General features: G+C 40.0%; 1 protein-coding gene across 2 annotated transcripts in view; it reads right to left on the bottom strand.

The window, feature by feature from the left end:
* Window positions 1-24,468, bottom strand: part of kynu (kynureninase) — a 212,819-nt gene that overhangs the window by 38,905 nt on the left and 149,446 nt on the right. For both annotated transcript variants that reach the window (XM_048534680.1, XM_048534681.1), the window contains 2 exons: window positions 4,817-4,915; window positions 4,627-4,700 (listed from right to left, as the gene is read on the bottom strand). In XM_048534680.1, the coding sequence (XP_048390637.1) occupies window positions 4,627-4,700; window positions 4,817-4,915 (173 nt within the window). The remainder of the gene's footprint in view (window positions 1-4,626; window positions 4,701-4,816; window positions 4,916-24,468) is intronic.

Genomic DNA, 24,468 nt, shown 5'->3' with positions numbered 1-24,468 from the left:
ATATGTGCCTGAAGTCTAAGCTAGCTGAAGTGAACCAGTATGGTGGGTGTGGGATAGATTGATAGGAGCACACTGCTAAGCATTTAAGGGAACATTTCAAAGTGTGCAGAATAAGTAAATTACTCTTTAAAGAAAAATTCTAAAGACAACACTCAGCATCTGTGGTTAACTAAAGAAGTTGGGGAGAGCTTTACCTAAAGGGAGAAGAAACAAAATTGCTTAAAGATGAGTAGTAAGTCAAATGATTAACCAAATTATTAAAAATGTCAGAAAATAACTAAAAACAGTTAAGCATGGCAAAGACATTCAAAAATTAGAAATAATGGGAACTGCAGACGCTAGAGAGCCCAAGGTAACAATGTGTGAAGCCGGGTGAATACAGCAGGCCAAGCAACATCTCAGGAGCACTCTCTGATGAAGGGTCTAGGCCAGAAACATCACCTTTTGTGCTCCTGAGATGCTGCTTGGCCTGCTGTGTTCATCCAGCTTCACACTTTGTTACATTCAAAAATTAATTTTATTAGGAATGTTAAAAACAGATAGCAAGAATTTCCAGTTTTCTGAAAAAAAAAGTGGATGTAAAATGAGTGTTGGCCCTGTAGAGATTAAGAATGGGAGTTAACTGTAAATAATAACAAAATGGCCAATAAAACTAACAAATAATTTGTTTCTGTCTTCAGGATACAGAATACAAAAGAAAACTTTCCAGTTATAAATGAGGAGGTGGAAGGAGAGATTAACTTAATGAAATTACAATCATGAAGAAATGGTAGTAAGCAAACTAATGCAACTGTGGGCTGATGGGCTCTTGGGTACAACAAGTTTCATCCTAGCACCCTAACAAATGTTATTAATGAGATATCATATGTATTAATGTTAATTTACTGAAATTCCTTAGATTCTGCAAGTGTTCCACTGAATTGGGAAGTAACACCCGTAAAAACAGGAAGGAAGAGAGGCTAAAGTCAAAAAACCATAGATAAATTAGCTTGATGTTTGTCATGAAGAAGGTGTTAGAATTGATCATTAAATAGACTAGCTACATGATTAGAAAAACACATGGCAGTCAGGAAGAATCTTCATGGTTTTCTCAAAGGAACATCATTCCAAACAATTTTTCGGGGTACTTTGAAGGAGTAATATGTTCTGCGTGAAAAGAGGCAGCTTGTAGATGTAATTTACTTGGTTTTCAGAAAAAAAATGACAAGGTTAGTGCAGAAGATAAAATCTCATGGTTTAAGGTGAACATATTAGTCATGATAAAATATTGGCTGGCTGGCAGAAAACAGATGCTATGCTTAAATGGGTCCTTATCTGATTGGCAAGAGGAGAGGTTTGGCATCCCACAGGAGTCTGACAATTTACATCAATTACTGAGAGAATTGAAGACATGGTACATAATTTTGCAAATGGCACTAAATAGGCAGGATAGTATTTTTGTAAAAAAGGACATATAAGATGTTGCAATGGATTCATATCAGTTGAGTGAGGGGTCAAAATCTGACAGAAGGAGCAATGTAAGACAAATTGAAGTTGTTCATTTGACAGGAAAAAAGTAAAAATCATTCTACTTCTGAAATGGAAAATGCAGAATACTGAAGTACAGGAAGACCTTCAGCTATTCTGGTGTGAGAGCCACAAAATGTTAGTACGCAGTACTACAGCATGGAATCAAGAGGGATGATGTGATGTTATCCATTATTATAAGAATAACTGAGCATAAAAGCAGGAATAGAGATAATGGGAACTGCAGATGCTGGAGAATCTAAGATAACAAAGTGTGAAGCTGGATGAACACAGCAGGGCAAGCAGCATCTCAGGAGCACAAAAGCTGAAGTTTCGGGCCTACACCCTTCAGGGTCTAGGCCCAAAACGTCAGCTTTTGTGCTCCTGAGATGCTGCTTGGCCTGCTGTGTTCATCCAGCTTCACACTTTGTTATCATAAAAGCAGGAATATTGTGTTTCAGTGAGACAAGGCATTGGAGGGACTACATACTAGGCATAATTTTGGTCGACTTTATTAAAGAAGCATTTAAATGTGTTCGAGGCAGTTCAAAAAGTGTTCATTATTTTGATTCCTGAAATGAGCATGTTCTCTTATTCAGATAATCTGGAAGGACTTGTTTTGTTCCCACTAAATTTGAAATAAGTAAGGGTTGAGTTGATTGAACTGTAATGATCCTGAATGGTCTTGACAAAGTGTAAATGGGAATGCTATTTTCTCTTTTGGTTCAACCCAGAACTAAGTCAAAGAGAAGGAAATTATTTTCTCCCTCTGATGTTTTTGCAATTTTGCAACGCTCTGCCCCAGAAGGCAGTGAAGGCAGGGTCAGAGAATATTTTTAAGATAGAGGTAGATAGATTCTTGTTAGATAGGGTAATCAAGTTTATCAGTAATGGATAGAAATGTAGAATTTGAAACACGAATAGACCAGCTACGATCTTATTAAATGACAGAACAGACTTGATGGTCTACATTTGCTTCATATCATAAGTTTGTCAGTCAGGGTGATGTGGAAACACCTGTGGAGTAGCTAGGCTCTGCTCAGTCATTGCTAACTTTGCAATTCAGTGTGGGTTTAGACGACAGCCAATGATAGGGGGCTGGATATTAATGGTCAGAGGGCTGAGCAGAAGTATTCTGCATGATACTAAGTCAAGTTGGAAGCTCAAGTCTGGATTAGGGTCCAATGGATTGGGATGCTGAGGAAATGATGATGGTGAAAGGCATTAATTTTAAGACTGAAGGATGACATTTTTCAGAGCATTGGAGGGGATGTGGGATGTAGAGGTGATAGGGTTAGTTGTGCATATTTCATAATTACCATCACCGCAAAATGAGGAAATTTTATGGTAAACAAGGGCATTGCAATTCACAAAGCCAAAGGTTCAGGTGGTAAATGAGGAACATTATCAGTAATTAAAAAAAGGATGAATAGAAACCATGGAAGAATAAAACGTATTCAATGTTGCAGGGATTGTGTGACAAAAGGGAACATGAAGGTCAGAGTGATTATCATTAACCTCAACTGACATTTGAGAACAAAAGATTGAAAATTTGCCAACTTTGCACCAAACTAAATTGTGCAAAAAAGAGACACAAAGGCTGCCACCACATGAAATGTGTGTTGAATGAATTACTGTTATACGTTTTGGGGATGGAGTGATTCTTTGCATGTGAGGTCAAGCGAGGAGCAATTGTATTGTTTATGCTTCTGCTGAATTAGCACTGCCACCCATCTATCAGTAAATTGCATTCAAATGGAAAGTAGCAACCATTTAGGCAACTGTTAACACTAAAAGTTATAGCCTCAAACAATTATGGCTGCTATGCACTTTGTTTCAACTAGCTCCCTGCAATGTCATGTATGCAAATCTGTGTCACTGTATACTGTCATTTGGCATTGCCATTTCTACATGCTTTTCATACTTTACACTGGAACACAGTACTTCAGAGCTGCCATGTTCTCACACAAGGTTGCAAGTCTACAATTATTTCATCACTAATCTGATATGAAACCAGCATTTGGAGGATTTCTTGTGGCATTGCACACTATGAGTCGATAGCAAAAAAGGTATCAATTACTTTGTTATGATCAAACTCAACAAGACCAGGAACTTCTAGCAGCTGGAACATAACTTCCAAAGAGAGAATTAGCAGCTGGATATTTTCTTAAGAGGATGAGGTGAATGATCAAATCCCAAGCAAACCCAATTTTGTACCATTATCTACAACTATCAGAGAATGAGCACCAATAAGGCATTAAAGGCTCTTGTGGCACAGTGGTAGTAACCGAACATCTGAACCAAAAGGCCCAAGATTAAGTCCCACCTACTTCGGTGGTGTGTCATAACATCTCTGAAGAGGTTGATTTGAAAATATCTACAGATTTTTAAGATGGCACCAGAGGGAGGCAACACCACACAAATATTTCACTGTATTTTGTAACAAGATACAGACAACAATAAATAAATCAAAAAGAAGAAGGTGGAGATAAAGGATGTTCCAGCTATTATCACTGAACTGTGTTATCTGCTGGGGCAGCATTTGGAAGGAATGGGTGGCCATCCTGTGCTGGTATTGAATTAAAGGTGACAGATGTATGGAATTTTATATCAGCTTTGAGACAGCCAAATGGCTTCTTCCAATATTCAGTCGACAAATGCATCCAGAAAGTAACAGATGCTATTTGTTCTAGATGAGAACTATTCATAATTTTCCTCAATGCCAGGGAGAGTCAAGCAGCCTGAACAGTGGGATGAGTGCATAAAAATGGCAACATGTGTCAAGCAGACCACCCACCATGAACCTTTCTGATAAAAACACTTTGTCCAAAATTAACAATATGAAGCATATAATCTGTATTCTGTGCTTATTGATGTTGCTGTAGATTACATACACATAACTGACTGACATTGATATACTGCACTGATTCCATGATACGGAGAGTGACTGAATATGAGGTGGATGCCTTTACACCAGATCATCGTATGCCATAATGTCATGTTTTAAAGGTGTACATTTTTTCTGCCTGGTTGGAATCTATGCCTTAATACAAAAATCCAAAGTACCTCTAAATATATAAATTTTGTTGGGATTTCTACACATAAGTATTTGGTACTTACGTTGGCTTTATTGTAAATCTGTGGTTTTCATGTATATATGCTCCTGCCAAGGCTCCAGCACCAGAATTCAAATACTGTAAAATACGTTAAAAAGGGGTGATTTCGGCAGATTGGTATTCACTTCACTTGACTGGATGAAACGATTTACTACAAATTGTACTGAAGAAAAATATAGAAGAATTCATTTTACCTTGTAATTACACCAACAAGCAAAATCTACGTTCCAGTCATGCAGACACAGCTCTACATTCCCAACAGCATGAGCAAGGTCAAAACCAACATAGCATCCCTGTAAAGCAGAAATTGAACAGTATTTTAGTTGAAAGTACGCAATGAAAGTATGAATTACGATAACCTTGGAGGATTAGAGTGTAAAAGAGGATTATATCTACTACCTAAGTATCCCAAAGTCTGTATACATTTGATAAAATAATGCTATCATTAAAACAACTTTTAAAATTGATCTTGTTTTGTGCTGTGATGAAGTAAAATAGTTGTCAACAAATGGAGAGGGTGCTTAATAAAAAATGCTTAAGTATATTTTTCTGTATTTGTCCTCATTGATGCCAAGAAGCCCGCTCCCACAGGAATTTGAACACGCTCCTTGAGATGGCTGTTAGAAGAATGCCACAGATTTGCTTGTTTCTTTCAGTGTCAATGTTTTGGAACACAAAGCTAAGTGTGTGTCACTTAATTTTTTTTAAAGTGGCACTTAGCTCTGAGGGCATAGGAGACCTTGGAGAGTGGGGTTGAATAATGATGTTTTTATCACCTCATTAAAAGGAAAGGATAATCTTTGTAAATGTATTTCAATTACATTTGCAGTTCAATTGGAGAAAGTCTCTTTTCTATAAAAGTCTTCCTTCCTTGGTGCTGCTCTGCATTCTGTTCACAAAGGGACAAATAATCAGTGTCGGGAATGCAACAGATCTGATACTAGGTTGCTTTGTGTCAACCTTAGATGTTATAAGTGAATGTTACTGATTTAGCAGGAGTAGATAACTATTTCATTCTGAAGTGGCTATCAAAAGTATACAGTCGTTTAATCGGCCAGCATTAAAAAAAATGAAGCACTATTCAGTTAATAATTCCCTTTAATAACCATTCATTTCAGCATAGTGCCCAGGAATGAAAGCCACACTGATCTCTACAGAGATAAATGAGGAATTCATTTATACAGACAGCAACTGATGTTACTGAAGGGAGGAAAGGTTTTTCACCTAGCCTGAAATATTGGCTCCTTCTGACATTTTGGGTGTGCTGTGCTGCTAGTTCCCAAGAAATTAGATTTTGTTTCAAAAATTATGACATTCTCATTAATTATATAGAAGTATAAAAGATGGAATCAGCTTGTATTTAAACTGCCTTCCCGTGAGTGTACAAGTTACTAATGCCGAATAAAATGACATCAAGTCACTGAAATTTAACTTTTGATGAATCAGTTCACAGTTCAAAGCCACTTATGGAAACACAGAAAATAGGAATAGGCGTAGGCCATTTGGCTCCATGAGCCTAATCTACCACTCAATCTGATCTCAGCTGATCACTTTCCTGCATTTTCCATGTAATTTTTGATTATACTACTGTGCAAGAATCAATCCATCTTAGCCTTAAATATACACAAGGACTCTGCTCCACAGCAGAACCCTCTGAGAGGAGGCATTCCTCACTCTTAGATTGCAGCCCCCACCCCTTTCTTTATTCTGAGACTGTGCCTTCTAGTCCAAGATGCTCCCATGAGGGATACACAATCTCAACATTTAGCGTGTAAAGCCCCTTTCGAATTCTATATATTTCAATCAGACCACGTCTCATTCTTCTAGACTCCAGTGAGTAGAATCCCAAACTATTTAGCTTTTGCCCATCAGACAGTACTGATCTTTGTAGTGAATACACTCGATGACTGGTCCTCAACAGTCACCATTTGATTCTCTTGATTTTGAAAAGATTAAGGTTCTTTCCATCTCCAAACATCAGTATTGCCCACACAGCACTGGAGCATGTTCTTTCAAATTGGCCCATTGAGAACTTGCACTCAGCCTGCAAAAAAAAATTCAACCCAAAATGATGCTGACAGGATATCTTGTTCTTACTCCTTATCAAGTCAGGGAATCATAATTGACTTGGACTTCAACAACCAGCAAGATGATATTTTGTTCATCCTTGCCTAGATGATTTAAACACTCAACAGGATCTGTGTGATTTGATGGGTGGCATCATTGTGCATGCAAAATGCTTCTATATAATGAAAGAAGTTCACCAAGGAATGCAATCTATCATCCTTCTTCAGTTTCTACTAAAGAAACATACCAAAGCATAACAAATCATGGAGCAGTCCCTGAAATGAAGTTCTTACATAAATTGACAGTTCTGAATAGGATTTTAATATGTAGAATGAATGAATGAATCTATAACAGTTCAGTGAAAATTACCCAAAATTGCAGCCCTACAAATTAAGAAATTGAACTCTTTCAGAAATATACGGACATTAGCAATAGACCAATCAAAATGATGGTTCACCAGGGCCTAGTCTCTTATTCACCGTATGGGGTAAATATAAAATGCAAAAAAACTATTTATTTAGAAATATCTTGACTAGTGGATTCACTTTTCCAAAATATTTTCTGAGGGCAACTTCAGATGTGCTTAATTACTATACCACAAACACAGTGATGCCCAGTCTGTAGTAATAAATAAGTAAAATTTGTTAGAATTAGATCTGCCTAACATACTTTCAAGGCTGCAACCATCAGTAAGCTTGTCATGTGGGCATGCTCTCAACTGTATGGCTTGTGTACGTACAAAGAATTTCCTGACATTTTGGAGTAATCTATAACAAACAGTACCTTAACATTGCCATCCGACACTGCACAAAACTGCACACAGTGAAACATGCAATCTTAATTCACAAGCAGGAAAATGGTTGTATGCATCTTCAGAGGAAATTGTGTAAGTGGACTCAGGCAATGGCTAACATGAGATCAAGTCATATTGAGCAAAAGCCTACTTAATTTAGCAGCCAGCGAGTGAATGTATATTTGCTTATTTTTGTTAAGCTGAAGTCCTACTGCTCACTGTCCTATTACAAATAGTAGCATGGCTGTCCAACATTTCAATTTATCGAGAAAACTTTGGTTAGTGACTGTAGTACTGATAATCCCCAGGGATCGGTGGATGTCAATTACAGACTACTGACATCAAAACCATGGCAAATCAACTGGACTAGCACCTGTATCCTATATAGCTGACATTAAATAACAGTGTCTGGAATTTTCATTTGAATATCTAGCCTGCTGTATCCATTGTTACATTAATGACAACTCTAGAGAAATGACTACTTGCCTCATTGAAATGAGATTATTGTAAGGGAGAATGAAAAACATGTAAATGTTTGTTTTCCGACCCTGTGAGATACAACACTGTGCTGTTAGTGCACTAATTGTAACCAATGTTGAGCAAAATGATGGCAATCCAATCTCCTGTTCCAGTTGTAATTTGGATGCAACTGCAGTTGGGAATTTTAGTTGAATCCTAAACAGTTCTTGCCAAGGATGGTAGCAGAATATGGTCAGTCTACATTGGAGGCTTGAAGCTTGACACCAAGATTAGTACTGCAGCAATTTTTATGGAAGAAAATTGAAATTTTGCAATTTGCATAAGCTTATATGGGGAATTATTACCATCTAAGACACCAGATTATGATAACTGCTGTACGGACACACTAGAGAAGCACTGCACTGGTATGTATTTAGTATATTGTCAGGTTCAGCAAAAATTGACACAAAATACTTCACACAGATTAAATTAATCTTAAATGCAGAGGCTGTTATGCAAGCAAATGTAATTCTGTTTGGCAAAAATAAATTCATGTGAGCTGAACGGCAAGTTTAATGAGTCTTTTATTTTAAAGCACAGATTGACGGATACTACAGCAACCCACAACTCTTCAGTGAAATCTGTCATGAAATCTTTAACATCTCATCGGAACAGGAGATTATAACCTCAGGTTTTTTTAAAATCTATCTGAACCTATAACAATGAAGCACTTCCTTATTATTGGACTATATTATAAATTTAGGTTATGATTTAAAATTCCTGATATGGACCTTAACCCTAGAGGTGAAACTGTAGTAACATCACTCAGATCTCCTCAATGGGTCTTAAAAAAATTGTAACATTTATTTTATGGATCCAAACAGAACTTTTGTTCAAAATAAAACAAGTGCCCTTAAAATATAAAATATGCTACGCTGTTTTGACAGCCTCTATAGAGCAACATATAGTCAATATTCATTTATTACTTGTTGAACATTGGGAGTTCACAATAAGGATAGAAGGCCATGTTTCATAAGCAGTTTTTTTTTAATAATAAGGTTTTTAAGTTGAACTGTTTGACTCTGAATCTACTTGCAGGTTAAAAGGTGTGTTAGTACATGAAAAAGGACCATCCTATGGCACTATTAACAGTGCATAATAATGAATTTCACTGCTGTGTGAACTTTATGATGTACTTCTAGAATAATATAAAACAACACTTTGTCTTTATGTAGCACTGTCAATTAGATTTCCTACAGTGTGGAAACAGGCCCTTTGGCTCAACAAGTCCACACTGCCCCTTGGAGCATCCCGCCCCGACACATCCCCCTATAACCCACACACCTCTGAACACATAAGGCAATTTAGAATGGCTGATCCACCTAGCCTGCACATCTTTGGCCTGTGGGAGGAAACCCATTGAGACACGGGGAGAATGTGACAACTCTGCACAGACAGTTACCTGAGGCTGGAATTGAACCCAGGTCCCTGGTGCTGTGAGGCTGCAGTGCTCACCCTCAGTGCTGCCCTCAGTGATCGTTAATGGCTAACAATAGGGCTTTGGACTCAAAATCGAGTGCAATAATTTTAGGGCCTAAACTCTCCCATGTCCTAGCCCACTATCCCACACACCAGGCCTTGTTATCACATAGTCTGCCTTTACACACGACCCATTGTCAGCCACTAACAGTCTCCATTAACAGCTATTCATCCACCTAGCCTGATTGTTATCCCCTCCTTTGTCTGTCCAACTTGTTTTTCTCTCTCTTTGGGCTCTATTCCCCACCTATTGTTTACTCCTTACCTCCTCCCTTCCATACTAGCTTCTGTATATAAATTGACATATTCCTAGCTACCATTTGTTCGGAGCAAGGGTCACTGGGCCCGAAATGTTAACACTGATTTTCACAGATGCTGTCAGGCCTGCTGAGCTTTTCCAGCAACTTCTGCTTTTGTTACCAAGAAAAGAACCATCTGGCTATTTCACATCTTTTATTGTTTAAGGTCTTATCCAAAACTATACTGACTACAGATATCAAATCCTAGCACCCAGGAACCAGGGAGAAAGAAGTCAGTCTGGAAACCTATTTGGTACGAGAAGTCACGTCTCCAGCTAGAAGAACAGAACTATGGCTAACGACCGGTCAAATCACCAGGCAGTGAGTCGGGGGGCTGATTCATTTTCACTTGCAAATATTCACTTCTGCAGAGTCTTGACCACAGCCTTTTTCAGAAATCCATTGACTTCCAATTTCCATTCATCCAGGCAATTTTGAGAGAAAAGCCATTTAGGCCTGAGTTTTGATTAATTTATTTATTTCTTGTGTTTCCACTAATGACTTAAATACATACATTGTCTCTCGAATCCAGTTTCACTTTTGTGTTTGTGTATGTCTTTATCTATGAATGAAGTGGATGTGTTTCATTGCATTCATATTTCAAGGTGTCACATAAATATAAAACTTTGAGCTCAATCATACAATCTTTGAGTGAAGTCCATGGAGGGTTTGTTTCTCCTATGTCTAGTGCATTTTCTCACTGTATCTTACTAAACTCACCTTATTAATTGCTCACCATATCCCTGTGGCACCCCTCCCATCCTATATCTGCCCTGTTTTATGATGCACCAATGCTGGACAACTCACCACTCTGCAGATGTCTTGGATTCACCAACATCTATTGGAGTTCATACAACTCTAGAAGGTCATTATGCACTGGGACAAGCACTGCCATTCTTGAGCTGTCCAGCACTGTTGCTAACATTTCCCCTAAACATGGTAGACAAAAATATGTGGTACTCCAATTTGTAGGCAGGGTCCTGAAGATATCACTGAATGGGATAGTGCCAATGCAGGACATCCCTCTCCTCCAGGACCAGCAACTGAGGCCACAACACCATACAATACCAGCCCAGCACTAGGTGGCTGCCGAGGACAAAGCACACTTACCTGCCTGGAGGAATGCTCAGCACCGTGCGAAGAAGGTCAACGTCCTTCTTCACCTCACCAAAATAAGTATCACCATCTTGTCTCTGACACCTCAGACTCACTCTATCTCTACACCTATACTTATGTCCCACTTCCATTAATGCCTGCAGTATCATCACACAAGGTCTCGCTCACCCGGCTCCCTGAATCTTCCAAATTCTGCACATACTCTATCTTGCCTATTCACTCACTTGAGACATTTTCCTCCCTGCACCAACAGCAATAGCTGTGCCACCAACTTTTGCCACCCCAGCACTTGCATCTTTCTCAGCTCATGAAGAAAACAGAGCACAATTGGGCAGAAAGTCTCAAAGTTAGTGCTGTCTTGACTGTCATTTGGTTCTTCACCTCAAATGAGGATAGGATTCTGGCTCTGTCAACCCCAAGCAGTGTTTGGACTGGTATTGGAGGCTGCTTTTGACTTACTATGCTGAGATCCAAACAGCAGTGGTCGTCTCGACTTGAGTAAGGCCTGCTAACAACCATGATAAACTTCCTGACTCTGTGCCTGTGCTGTGAGACAGTTGTAATACGAGCCTGACATTTCTGGTTGAGGGGCCAAAGTGCAAAAATGTAAGGAAAGGCAATGCAAATAAGGATGCTCTGCAAATCCAGGCAGCCTTTGAGTGAGTGAGTGAGTGAGTGATATAACAGTAAGGGAAGAGGCCAGCATTGTAATCTGAGACAGCCAATGAGCAGGGTGTGTACCACTGGCCACACAGTGTCCTTGCTGAAGCATTATAATGATAGTTGCTAAGGTAGCCCAAGGTAAAGCAGTGAAGAACAGAAGTTGCTGTAAGTGGATCGGTGATGTGTCATGAGGCATGTTAGAAGCTGGCACATGTAAATGCCAATGTGGATGATCATGGCATGTCTGTGACTGGTGTCTCTGGAACATTTCAATGTTAGTGTCCCGTTTCCAATATCACAATCATTTAGATCAAGTGATGAGCTGAATCAGCCAAATGCTCACTCTTGTTTCCTTGTCAAGATTTTCTGACATCAAGCTTGTTTGCTGAGTTTGATAAGGTGAGAGACTGAGCACTGAAGAGGTGATGTGGGCTGTTAATATCCATTTCAACAACCAAACATGACTGTCAATTGGCAACATACCATTGCCTAGAGAAGGTCTCACCATCCAGCTCCTGAAAACTAGAAGATGCTAGTTTCTCCAAATATCGAGATCTCTTTCTTGACTTCTTGTTTGATAGTGTCACACATCTCACCGTAGACTACGTCACTCAGAGCCCTGTAAGATTCTTCCCTTCTTTTTGATTTCAACTTACCTGAAAGCATGCTTCAGGGTTATTACTGAAAATTGCAACATTTCCTCTAAAATGTATTTTGTGGCAGACAGCTGAGAGATGAGAAATGGGATAGTTTATCCCAGCATCTCTGTCCATCTGTAACATACAATATAATAGCCAAAGATGCATCACAGGAATAAAATTCAAGGAACACTGGACAAAAAAACTATATGAGGTAACTTTAGACAAATGGCTGAAAGATTAGACAATGAGGTTAGCTACAAAAACACTCAAAGGAATAGAGAGAATTGGATTGATGCAGAACAAATAAGCGAGGGTATGTGGAGACAAGAACAGTGCTGGCATCCTGGAATAGCTGAAATGGAATAAGATGCAGATGAATAGGATCCAGTGCTTATTTTAGCTTTTTGCCAAGGATAATGATTTCAAGTCTTCTTAGGGTAAACGATATAGTTCTAAAAATTGAAAGCCTTTGCATTCAATGTACAGCTTTAAAATAAGTGCAGTAACATTCAATGACTACCCCATTTTCCACTAAACAGATGGCACTGACCATTTCCATGATAAATTCCAATGTTGCTTGAGAAATGTGTTAAAATGATGTCTGGCACAGAGCACATCACATTGTCACTCGGTGTAAAGTAGAAGCAAGCCAACCTTTGTACTCAATAAATATCAGAGAGAAGCTTGAACAAATAAAAAAAACTCATAAAATGCATTCATAAAACATGTCATAAAATGCCATCATAAATGCAGGGGAAAGCAAAGAAAGAATGAAGCTGATTGCAGAAAATTCTTTTCAAGAGCTAGTCAATGGTTTTTAATACATTCTCATTTACTTTGCAGTCACTAAAGCAAATCTAGAGCCAGTAGCATATCCAATAAAAGTTCTAAAAATGTAATCAATTCTTTTCAACTTAAAAGCAATCAAATTCATTTTGATTTGTTCGGAGAACGCATTTCTAATTAATATATTTCTTCAGGTTGATTTTTTTCTTCTTCTTCCTACTCACTGTGTAACGGACTTTAATTTACTTTTAGAATTGACTTTTGGAATTGCTACTCTGGAAAACCAATATGCTCAACAGCCAATAGAACAAAAACATACAGCTTTATATATAAAAAAGAACTGTTTGTGATAATGGGTTGGTGATAGCATTTAATGTCAGACAATGCAATAGCTTTTGTCACTTTCTCCTCTTAATTCTAAGTTTAGATAAAGGATTTTGCCATCAGTGAGGAATATAGTTAACGCAGGACAAGCGTGTCTGCATGAATTTAAATCAAAATATATTTTCAAATTTAGGATAACTGCGTTAACCTTCTTTCGAGACAACCAAAGGTCATAACTGTAAACACCTTTATAAATTGGCGGAAATAAATTCATCAAGAATTCAATCTTTTATGATCTTTGAAAGCTTTTGAAACATTGTATGTATCCGAATAGCCTCTAGGTGGCAGGAATAACTAAATTTAACTATTCCAAAGTTGATGGCAGTACTTTTGCTGACATATTCAGATATTCTTGAAAACAAAACAAAAATACTTTTTTATATATGCGCAACTTCCTCAAAAAGCTACTGACTGAAAGTTTCAAAACCGGCATTAATGGATTTTTGTTGGGTAGGGGTATTCAGGGATATTGAACATGGCAGCTACAGATCAGCAAAGATCTCACTGAAATGCAGATTTGGTTCAAAAAACTGAAGAACCTACTTCTAGTTTTGATATGCTTTACACCCATGTCACAGTCCAAAGCACTTCTGCCGGCCTCTAGCTGTTGACATGAAGATCAAGGCAAACAGGATAACTTTTTACAAGGCAAGGTAATGGCAAAGGGAAGGAACCACAATGCATTTTGACGTGCTGAAACAACATGCTCATTTGTTTATTAGAGCATTGGGAAGATGATCAATGGCCAGAGATACTGTTCTCAAGTGTTTGCTGCTCCAGCTTTGAAGTGCACAATTAGATTTGGCAATCAACCTGCGGTCTTCATCCGCTCCTAGTTGTTGTGAGCTGTCTTGTCTTGGAGTATGAGAGAGCAATAGTGGAATATGTCTGCTGAAACAGGCATGCAAGATACACGTTTGTTGGTCAGCTCCCAAGAGGCATTAAAAGCAAAAAGCCAATCAAGATGACAGATTAAAATGAAATTTGTGGATGCAAAATAAGGAAGACACCATGAAAGAAGGATTTTGCTCAAAGGATTTAAGCTCAAAGAGAATGCTAACGGATAGTGTTGTGAAGAAAGAGGTGAGTGTTTTTGTGTCAGTTGATAAATGGCAGTGTGGTGCTGGGATGAAACAAAACAAGTTGCAAACTGAAATATCAAAGACAAAATTGAAGGCAATTCATGAAAAAAATTGTATACCGTTGTTCCTCATCAATGTGCAGGAAGATGGAAAGAGAGAAGTATCATAGCATTCTGAAAGTCATGATTTCAGTTAATATAGAAGAGTTGCATAATTGTATAATGTTAGGGGTTGGAAAAAGTCAGATGGTGGTGTCTGTAGATGGGAGCCGTATGTGGCTCGTGCATGTGGATTCTCTTACTGAGGTACTGTTTGATGTCAAGCAACGTGAAAGCTCTTCTCAGCCTCTGGTGAGCTGATATCATCAGGTACCCGCTCGGAGTTCCATATCAAGAATTCTCAAAATCTAGGTGGTTTGGCGCAATTTATAGAGTAAAAAGCTATATGTTAATGAAGCAATTTGAAACCTTTAAAAACTATAATCCTCCTCAATTGGAGAAAGCACACAAGATGTAGCAACTTGCTCCCGGCATTGAGATCAGCCTCATTGGATGCCTCGTACCATTCTGCTACAAGCTTGTCATATGCCACATTGTTCAGAATACAACTCAATAGCTTGATGGTAATCACATTGTTTTGGTTGAAAGATTCTCTTTGAAATGGATGAATAATTGGCACCCTTCCAGCCAACTCCCAGATTTATATCATAAGGAGAGTGTTAGGCACCAAGCAGACCAGCCACCTGCCCATAGGAATGGTCAAACCCCTAAGTGGATAATTACCTGATACTTGAGGGCCTCATGTTGACTCTGCCACAATGTTTTGCTCAGCTGGGGAAGTGGGGCATGGCAAATCAACTGGTAGCTTTCATTGTACAGCCCATTGACTTTCTATCCACCTCCGCATCCCTCCCTCTCTCACTGGGGCCTCCTGACCAAATTTCCCAGACTCATTTGCTTGACATCCCAGCAGCAGCCACTGCTGGTTCTGCCACTGCTTCAACTACAAAACAGGTTTTGATCTTGGGATTTCCTGCCTCTCAAGGGTGTAGTGCAGAAGTGATGGCTTAGTGATATTATTGCTGGCCTGTTAATGCAGAAAGTGAGGTCAAGTTCTGAGCACGCTGGCTTGAATCCCACCAGGGCAGATGATGGAATTGGAGTTCAACAATAACAAAACAAAAGTTCTGAAGTTAAGAGTCTAATGATGACCAAGAATCCGTGGCCAAATGTCAGGGTTCAGTAGCGAGTGCTGCCTGATTTATTGTTCACCAGCTCCCTGGCTCTGACACTGTAATGTGATGTGGTGGAAAACACAGGAGGCAGATGCTTCATGGCTAAAGAAAACTGACATTATTGAGCAAACAATCAAATTGAATATATTTACAGGAAAACCAAAAAGTGCATATCAAGCCCAACTATTACTGTCTGAGACCTATTTCACCGTTAACTTGATTCCCAGTTAAACCTTGTGGTCAAGGCTTGATACAGTGAGTTTAATTGTTACAGTGAGTGGTTGTTACCTAATGGTTGACAGAGAGAGAGAGAGAGAGAGAGAGAGAGATTACTTGCTAACTGAGGTCCTACTCTGCATCTCTTCCTGAGGGATGCCCTACTCCATTTGGCCCCAAACCCCACCCTCCCTTATTTGAATGGCTTTGTACCTCCATAGACTCCAGAAGGTCTGAAGTTGGTTGTTTCTTGCAGTCTGGCTTCCGTTGTTCTTAGCTGAGGTGTGAATGGGCATCTTCCTTCAGTTTTGCAGGCAAGCCCCTGTTCTAGAAATCTGTCCTGGGCTTGCATATTACCCAGTCTGTCCCAACTAGCCTTTTCCTAGTTCAGTTGAGGCCCATGATTTCTTGGGCTAAAATTTACTGAATTTTTGGACTCAGTGTAATTTCCACAAGCTTACGTCTTCAGAGGGTTTTATTCCAGGGTATATCCATAAGCTGATGGGGATTTTTGCCTCACCTTACAGTTCTGAGGAAGGGCACTCGACCCAAAACGTTAACTCTGATTTCTCTCCCAGATGCTACCAGAGCTTTTCCAGCGATTTCTGTTCTTGTTTCTGATTTACATCATCCGTAGTTCTTTTGGTTTTTCCTCACTTCTTGCCAACTTGATCTTGATCAGAATAAAATTGCACCAATATAAAGCTGGGGCTACAACAGTAAGGTTCTGCTTCTAATAACAATAAATCTAATCCTGAAAATATCCATCAGCGCCTGAGATCTAACTAAGGAATCACCATCCAGCTCTGTTGAAAACTAAATGAAAATTATGTATACTTCTTTCAAAAAGAAGAATCCTTTGCCAATGCATGCTCTTGAGCACCATAACTCAGTGATATCACTGTTAGTGTAATCAGCCTTATGGAGTATGCAGTAATTTTTCACACTAAAATGTCATTAATCACAATATGAGGAACACTTCTGAAGGACTATGTCAATTACAAAACATATCCTCTGTCAGCTATTTTGAAGCATTAGTCATATCACCATAGTATAGTCAGCTTCAGGGACACTCATGCATTTTTTTTACCAGCTCACTATTCTTCAGCCCATGGAAATAATGAATAGGGATTTTTCTCTCCTTTGTGTGGCAATATAATGAGAATTATTTGGACAAAAAGGGCAACGATAAAATTATACTCTCAATGCCAAGAAAATATCTCCCAGTTTTTCCCTTCAAGCCTTAAACGTTGATTTCAGAATCTTGCCCTTAAGTAGTGATTAATATATTTCTATCCATTTATATCTCCTTAAAGCCTCAATGTACTCTTTTTACATCTCACTTGCAATTCTCATCTCCTTCACTGATGAACTGGGTGGTAAAAATTCCTAACATATAAGGCTGATTAGATACTTTGTAGCTGCAGCTTGTCAAATCCCTCTCCTGGCCACCATTGCCAATGCAGCTTCTGACAACTTCAATTCATGTTCCATGACCCCATTCTCCTTGACCTTTCCACAAATCTTGGCAAATGACTGGCCTCACCAAATCATCATACTTGATCTTGAACCACCTTAGACATCACTTCTCAACTTCAAAATTTCTGATTGGAACTATCTGACACCTCCATTTGATTATTTTGGCTGCAATGATCAGGTGTACCAGGATCTCGTAGACTGCAAACACAGCCTACTCCTGAGCTGACAGTGACACCTAAACTCAAATGAGAGGAAACAAGCCTTCAGGCAACTGAAGGCCATGGTGCCACAAAGAACCCAGGACAAAAGAATAAATAGTGGATGGAAAGAGCGCAGGACACTCAGCAATTCACCAACTGCCATGAAATGTGAAGCTTCTTCTGGGTTATCAAAGCCCTCAATAGACCGAGCACTGAGGGACTTGCTCTGGAGATTCAAAAGTGGAGAGTTGCGCATCAAATACTTAAAGGCAGTTAGTATCTGTTAGACCGAGTATTTCAAAGACCTCCTCAACCAAGACCACCCTTTGAAACAAGAGCTGTAGACATCATCCCATAACATACATGATTTTCAGTTCGTGATAAATCTAAAAAAAATGCACGGAGCAACATTAATGTCTGTACATGGCCTCCTTCAGTCTCACAAGGGCCTTCAACTCTGTCAATTGTGAGGGACTGATAATTGTGAAATATTCCCCTCAAATTTATTTGTTCATAGAAATTTGTCACCATTCTCAGCCTGCTCCATGATGATATGCAAGCCATGATCCTCACCAATCACATACCCAATACAAAAGTCTTCCAAGACAGTATTCCCAATATTGAGGAACTGTGCTTGCACAGCCAGCCAAAATGGGCAGGCTGCTTTGACTTCAAGCCTTAAATGAGGTTTCCTAAACAACTTCTCTCCTCTAAGCTCTGCGCTCCTAAGTGATCATTAGAAGATGTTCCATTAATGCCCTTCACAGAAGGAAGTCTGCTATCCTTACCTGGTTTAGCATATATATGACTCTAGGTTGACAGTGGGTGACTGTGGACATTGCTTGAGTTGTCATTTAGATTAAAATGGGTAAAAAATATTCAAATCACGAGTGATATCCGCATCCCATGAACGAATGGAGAATAACACAGGTTCTCGTTTTGCCATTGGATATTCTAAGCAGTTGCTTAGAGTCATAGAGATGAACACCACAGAAACAGACCCTTCAGACTCCAAGGAGTATTCAATGCAGAGAAAGCATTCAATCTGGATGCATCATGGCTTCCTATGACAACTTCTCTGCCCAGGACCATAAGAAACTACAGATAGTTGTGAACACATCCTAGTCCATCACACAAGCCAATACTCCATCCATTGAGCCCATCTGCACTTTTTGCTGCCTTGGCAAAGCAGGTAACATAATCAAAGACCCCTTCCAACCTGGTTATATTCTATTCCAACCTCTTTCAATAGGCTGAAGTTACAAAAACTTAAACACTTGTACTAACAGCTTCAAGAACAACTTCTTCCTCACTGTTATTACACTTCTCAATGGACCTCTCAAATTTTGAATCTAATGGTGATCTTACACTTTGTGCACTTTCTTTGAAGCTGTAACTTTGTATTCCTCACTCTGTTCAATCACCTTATGATCTTTTTATAGTGTGATCCACAAGTACTTGACACAAAACAAAATGTTTCATTGACAATAATAAATCAAATCAAATTCCATGAATTTTAGTTCTAGGAATTTGTCTGTAATTCTGAATACGTATTTATGTGATAGCATTAACTGTGCAAAGTATTGCAAGATTAGGATAATCTACTGTATATTGTATATCACTTCTTTGAAATGTTCTTCTTATATTCACTCATATATTTTGCAGTAAATAGATTGAATATGCCTCAGTGATTACACAAATCCTGGAGTGTTTTAATTTGCAATTAAAACAAATGTAAAATGTTGCAGTTAATGTTGAAAGCGTACTTCTGTCACTTAACTTCAAATTCTTTATCATTGGTAAGAAGATTATTAAACAATGGCGTTTTGCCCTGCATTATTCGTGCTGATTACCACCTAATGTTTTGTCAGATGAAATGTCTGCTCATTGAGCATTGAATTTTGGGGAAGCAGAATAACAATTTAGGAGCATTGTAGGTATCTAAAAGAGCCGTCTTTGAGATAGATAATAAAATGTGAGGCTGGATGAACACAGCAGGCCAAGCAGCATCTCAGGAGCACAAAAGCTGACGTTTCGGGCCTAGACCCTTCAATTGTGCTCCTGAGATGCTGCTTGGCCTGCTGTGTTCATCCAGCCTCACATTTTATTATTTTGGAATCTCCAGCATCTGCAGTTCCCATTATCTCTGTCTTTGAGATAGAACTGGGTGTCATCAGTTTACAGGTGAAATCTGCAATTTTGTTTCTGATTATATATTTCAAGGTGCAGCTTTAAGTGTGAAATAGGAGCAGGCCAAGGAGAGGCCATTGAAAACAGGAAGAAGGGAGTCGGTGCAAGTGATTGCCTGACAAAGATTCCAAATGTAATAATAAAAGCAAACAAAGATGGCTCCATGCAGCTAGAAAGCAGAAGAAAATATATTGGCGAGGGTCATTGGTCAGCAATGGCTGCAGACTGGACAAGCATGGATCAGAAAGGATTATGATAAAATTATCACAAGAAGTCATTTGTGACAATGAGAAGTGTATATCTGTTGTGAAATGGGACAAAAATCTGATTGAAGGGAATGAAAGATGAACGTGCAGAAAAGATGGACACAGACTTGTGTGGCCACAACATAGAAGATAGAATATAGAACATAGAACAATACAGCGCAGAACAGGCCCTTCAGCCCTCGATGTTGCGCTGACCTGTGAACTAATCTAAGCCCTTCCCCCTACACTATCCCGTCATCATCCATATGCCTATCCAAGCACTGTTTAAATGCCCTTAATGTGGCTGAGTTAACTCAGTTAATGTTAAAGAACATTGGAGAGGAAAGAAAAGGTGGAGATGGGACGTGGCAAGCCTACAGTCTTAAGGACTTTTTAAGGAGGAGACTGAAAATGGAGGATTTAAAAGGGACAAGGGCAAGACCTGAGCGGAGTGGAGTATTAACAATATGAGCTAATGGGGCCAAAATCCTGGTGTGCATAGGGGCAAGAGAACAAGAACTGTGGTTCCCATGAACAAGATGACATAAGAGAGGGCCTATTAGATGAGAATAGATAGGATACCTCTGGAGAGATGAGAGGAGAAATCAGAGAAGTGACAGAGGCAGCTGAACTGGTAGCCTGAACCCAGGTGATGAATACATCTAAGAGTCTGTTTAGTTCGTTGGATCGGAGGTGGAGGAGCAAGGAGCTAGAGTTGAACATGTGGCTACAGGGATGGTGCTGGGGGGAGGGTTTTGGACTCTTGGATAATTGGGGCTCTTTCTGGGGTAGGTGGGACCTCTACAAGCAAGATGGTCTTCACCTGAACCAGAGGGGTACCGATATCCTGGGCGGGAAATTTGCTAAGGCTATTCGGGTGGGTTTAAACTAATTCAGCAGAGGGATGGGAACGAAAATTGTAGTTAGAGTACAGAAAAGGTAGAGAGTAGAGTGGTCCGAAATAAAGTTTCTGGGATGCAAGATGGCACCGGCAAGCAAGAAGTTGGTTTGAAGTGTGTCTACTTCAATGCCAGGAGCGTCCGGAATGAGGTGGGTGATCTTGCGGCATGGGCTAATACCTGGGACTTCGATGTTGTGGCCATTTCGGAGACATGGATAGAACAGGGACAGGAATGGTTGTTGCAGGTTCTGGGATTTAGATGTTTCAGTAAGAACAGGGAAGATGGTAAAAGGGGGGGGAGGTGTGGCATTGTTGGTCAAGGACAGTATTACAGTTGCAGAAAGAATGTTTGGGGACTCGTCAACTGAGGTAGTATGGGCTGAGGTTAGAAACAGGAAAGGAGAGGTCACCCTGTTGAGAGTTTTCTACAGGCCTCCGAATAGTCCCAGAGATGTAGAGGAAAGGATAGCAAAGATGATTCTTGATAGGAGTGAGAGAAACAGGGTAGTTGTCATGGGGGATCTCAACTTTCCAAATATTGACTGGGAACACTGTAGTTCGAGTACTATAGATGGGTCAGTTTTTGCCCAGTGTGTGCAGGAGGGCTTCCTGACACAGTATGTAGACAAACCAACAAGGGGCAAAGCCACATTAGATTTGGTACTGGGTAATGAGCCTGGCCAGGTATTAGATTTGGAAGTAGGTGAGCACTTTGGTGATAGCGATCACAATTCTGTTATGTTTACTTTAGTGATGGAAAGGGATAGGTATATACCACTGGGCAAGAGTTATAGCTGGGGGAAAGACAATTACGATGAGATTAGGCAAGATTGAGGGAGCATAGGATGGGGAAGGAAACTGCAGGGGGCGGGCACATTAGAAATGTGGAGCTTATTGAAGGAAAAGCTCCTGTGTGTCCTAGATAGGTATGTACCTGTCAGGCAGGGAGGAAGCTGTAGAGCGCGGGAGCCCTGGTTTACGAAGGAGGTGGAATCTCTGGTCAAGAGGAAGAAGAAGGCTTACGTAAGGATGAGATGTGAAGGCTTAGTTCGGGCACTTGAGGGCTACGAAGTAGCCAGGAAAGACCTAAAGAGAGAGCTCAGAAGAGCCAGGAGGAGATATGAGAAGTTGTTGGCGGATTAGATCAGGGTAAACCCTAAGGCTTTCTATTGGTATTTAAGGAATAAAAGAATGACGAAAGTAAGATTAGGCCCAATCAAGGATAGTATTGGTAAGTTGTGTATCGAGTCAGATGAGATAGGAGAAGCGCTAAAAGAATATTTTTCAACAGTATTCACTCTAGAAAATGACAATGTTGTCGAGGAGAATGCTGAGATACAGGCTACTAGACTAGGTGGGATTGAGGTTCACAAGGAAGAGGTATTAGAAATCCTACAGAGGGTGAAGATCGATAAGTCCCCTGGGCCGGATGGGATTTATCCTTGGATCCTCTGGGAAGCCAGAGAGGAGGTTGCTGAGCCTTTGGCATTGATCTTTAACTCATCATTGTCTACAGGAATAGTGCCAGATGACTGGAGGACACCAAATGTGGTTCCCCTGTTCAAGAAGGGGAGTAGAGACAACCCTGGTAATTATAGACCAGTGAGCCTTACCTCAGTTGTTGATAAAGTGTTGGAAAAGGTTATAAGGGATAGGATTTATAATCATCTAGAAAAGAATAAATTGATTAGGGATAGTCAGCACAGTTTTGTGAAGGGAAGGTCGTGCCTCACAAACCTTATTGAGTTCTTTGAGAAGGTGATCAAACAGGTAGATGAGAGTAAACCGGTTGATGTGGTGTATATGGATTTCAGCAAGGCGTTCGACAAGGTTCCCCACAATAGGCTATTGTACAAAATGCGGAGGAATGGAATTGTGGGAGATATAGCAGCTTGGATTGGAAATTGGCTTGCTGAAAGAAGACAGAGGGTGGTAGTTGATGGGAAATGTTCATCCTGGAGAACAGTTACTAGTGGTGTACCGCAACGGTCGGCGATGGGTCCACTGCTGTTTGCCATTTTTATAAATGACCTGGATGAGGGTGTAGAAGGATGGGTTAGTAAATTTGCAGATGACACTAAGGTCGGTGGAGTTGTGGATAGTGACGAAGGATGCTGTAGGTTGCAGAGAGACATAGATAAGCTGCAGAGCTGGGCTGAGAGGTGGCAAATGGAGTTTAATGCAGACAAGTGTGAGGTGATGCACTTTGGTAGGAGTAACCGGAAGGCAAAGTACAGGGCTAATGGTAAGATTCTTAGTAGTGTAGATGAGCAGGGAGATCTTGGTGTTCAGGTACACAGATCCTTGAAAGTTGCCATCCAGGTTGACAGGGCTGTTAAGAAGGCATACAATGTTTTAGCTTTTATTAATAGAGGGATCGAGTTCCGGAACCAAGAGGTTATGGTGAAGCTGTAGAAACTCTGGTGTGGCCGCACTTGGAGTATTGTGTACAGTTCTGGTCACCGCATTATAAGAAGGATGTGGAGGCTTTGGAAAGGGTGCAGAGGAGATTTACTAGGATGTTGCCTGGTATGGAGGGAAGGTCTTACGAGGAAAGGCTGAGGGACTTGAGGCTGTTTTCGTTAGAGAGAAGAAGGTTGAGAGGTGACTTAATTGAGACATATAAAATGATCAGAGGGTTAGATAGGGAGAGCCTTTTTCCTAGTATGGTGACGGCGAGCACGAGGGGGCATAGCTTTAAATTGAGGGGTGAAAGATATAGGACAGATGTCAGAGGTACTTTCTTTACTCAGAGAGTAGTAAGGGACTGGAATGCTTTGCCTGCAACAGTAGTAGATTCACCAACTTTAGGTACATTTAAGTCGTCATTGGATAAGCATATGGATGTACATGGAATAGTATAGGTTAGATGGGCTTGAGATCGGTATGACAGGTCGGCACAACATCGAGGGCCGAAGGGCCTGTATCGAGCTGTAATGTTCTATGTTCTGTGTTCTATGAATATACTTTGTCGTAAAGAGGGGAAATCGGTTTTGTGATAAAAAGGTGTAGAGGCAGATGAACACAACAGGCCAAGTAGCGTCAGAGGAGCAGGAAAGCTGACGTTTCGGGCTTAGACCGCTCTTCAGAAGAAGGATCTAAGCCTGAAATGTCAGCTTTCGTGCTCCTCTGACGCTGCTTGGCCTGCTGTGTTCATCCAGCTCTACACCTTGTTATCTCAGATTCTCCAGCACCTGTAGTTCCTACTATCTCTAAATCAGTTTTATATTTTGAGCCAATTTTGATTGAAAACAGCAGGACCCAATTATGTCATACATGGCTATCCAGATTTGACAGCGATGCAGTAGACTGTCTACCCCACATGTATGCCTCCAGAAAGATTTGGACCTTATCATATGAACTTTAAGTTGCCTCAGCTCTATTCGCTGTAATTCCCTGCTTAACTCACTTCAATTCACACACACACCACACATTGGGATAATGGCCCAAGCAATGGTGACAGCGGATAATGATTTTAAATTCAACATTATTGTTCCCTGATGCTGTGAATAATATCCATGACTTTTAAAGACTCTAATTATCATTGTATCT

The sequence above is a fragment of the Stegostoma tigrinum genome, chromosome 7 (genome assembly GCF_030684315.1).
Source record: "Stegostoma tigrinum isolate sSteTig4 chromosome 7, sSteTig4.hap1, whole genome shotgun sequence".
Taxonomy (NCBI): Eukaryota; Metazoa; Chordata; class Chondrichthyes; order Orectolobiformes; family Stegostomatidae; genus Stegostoma; species Stegostoma tigrinum.
This window is presented reverse-complemented; position numbering and strand designations above follow the sequence as displayed.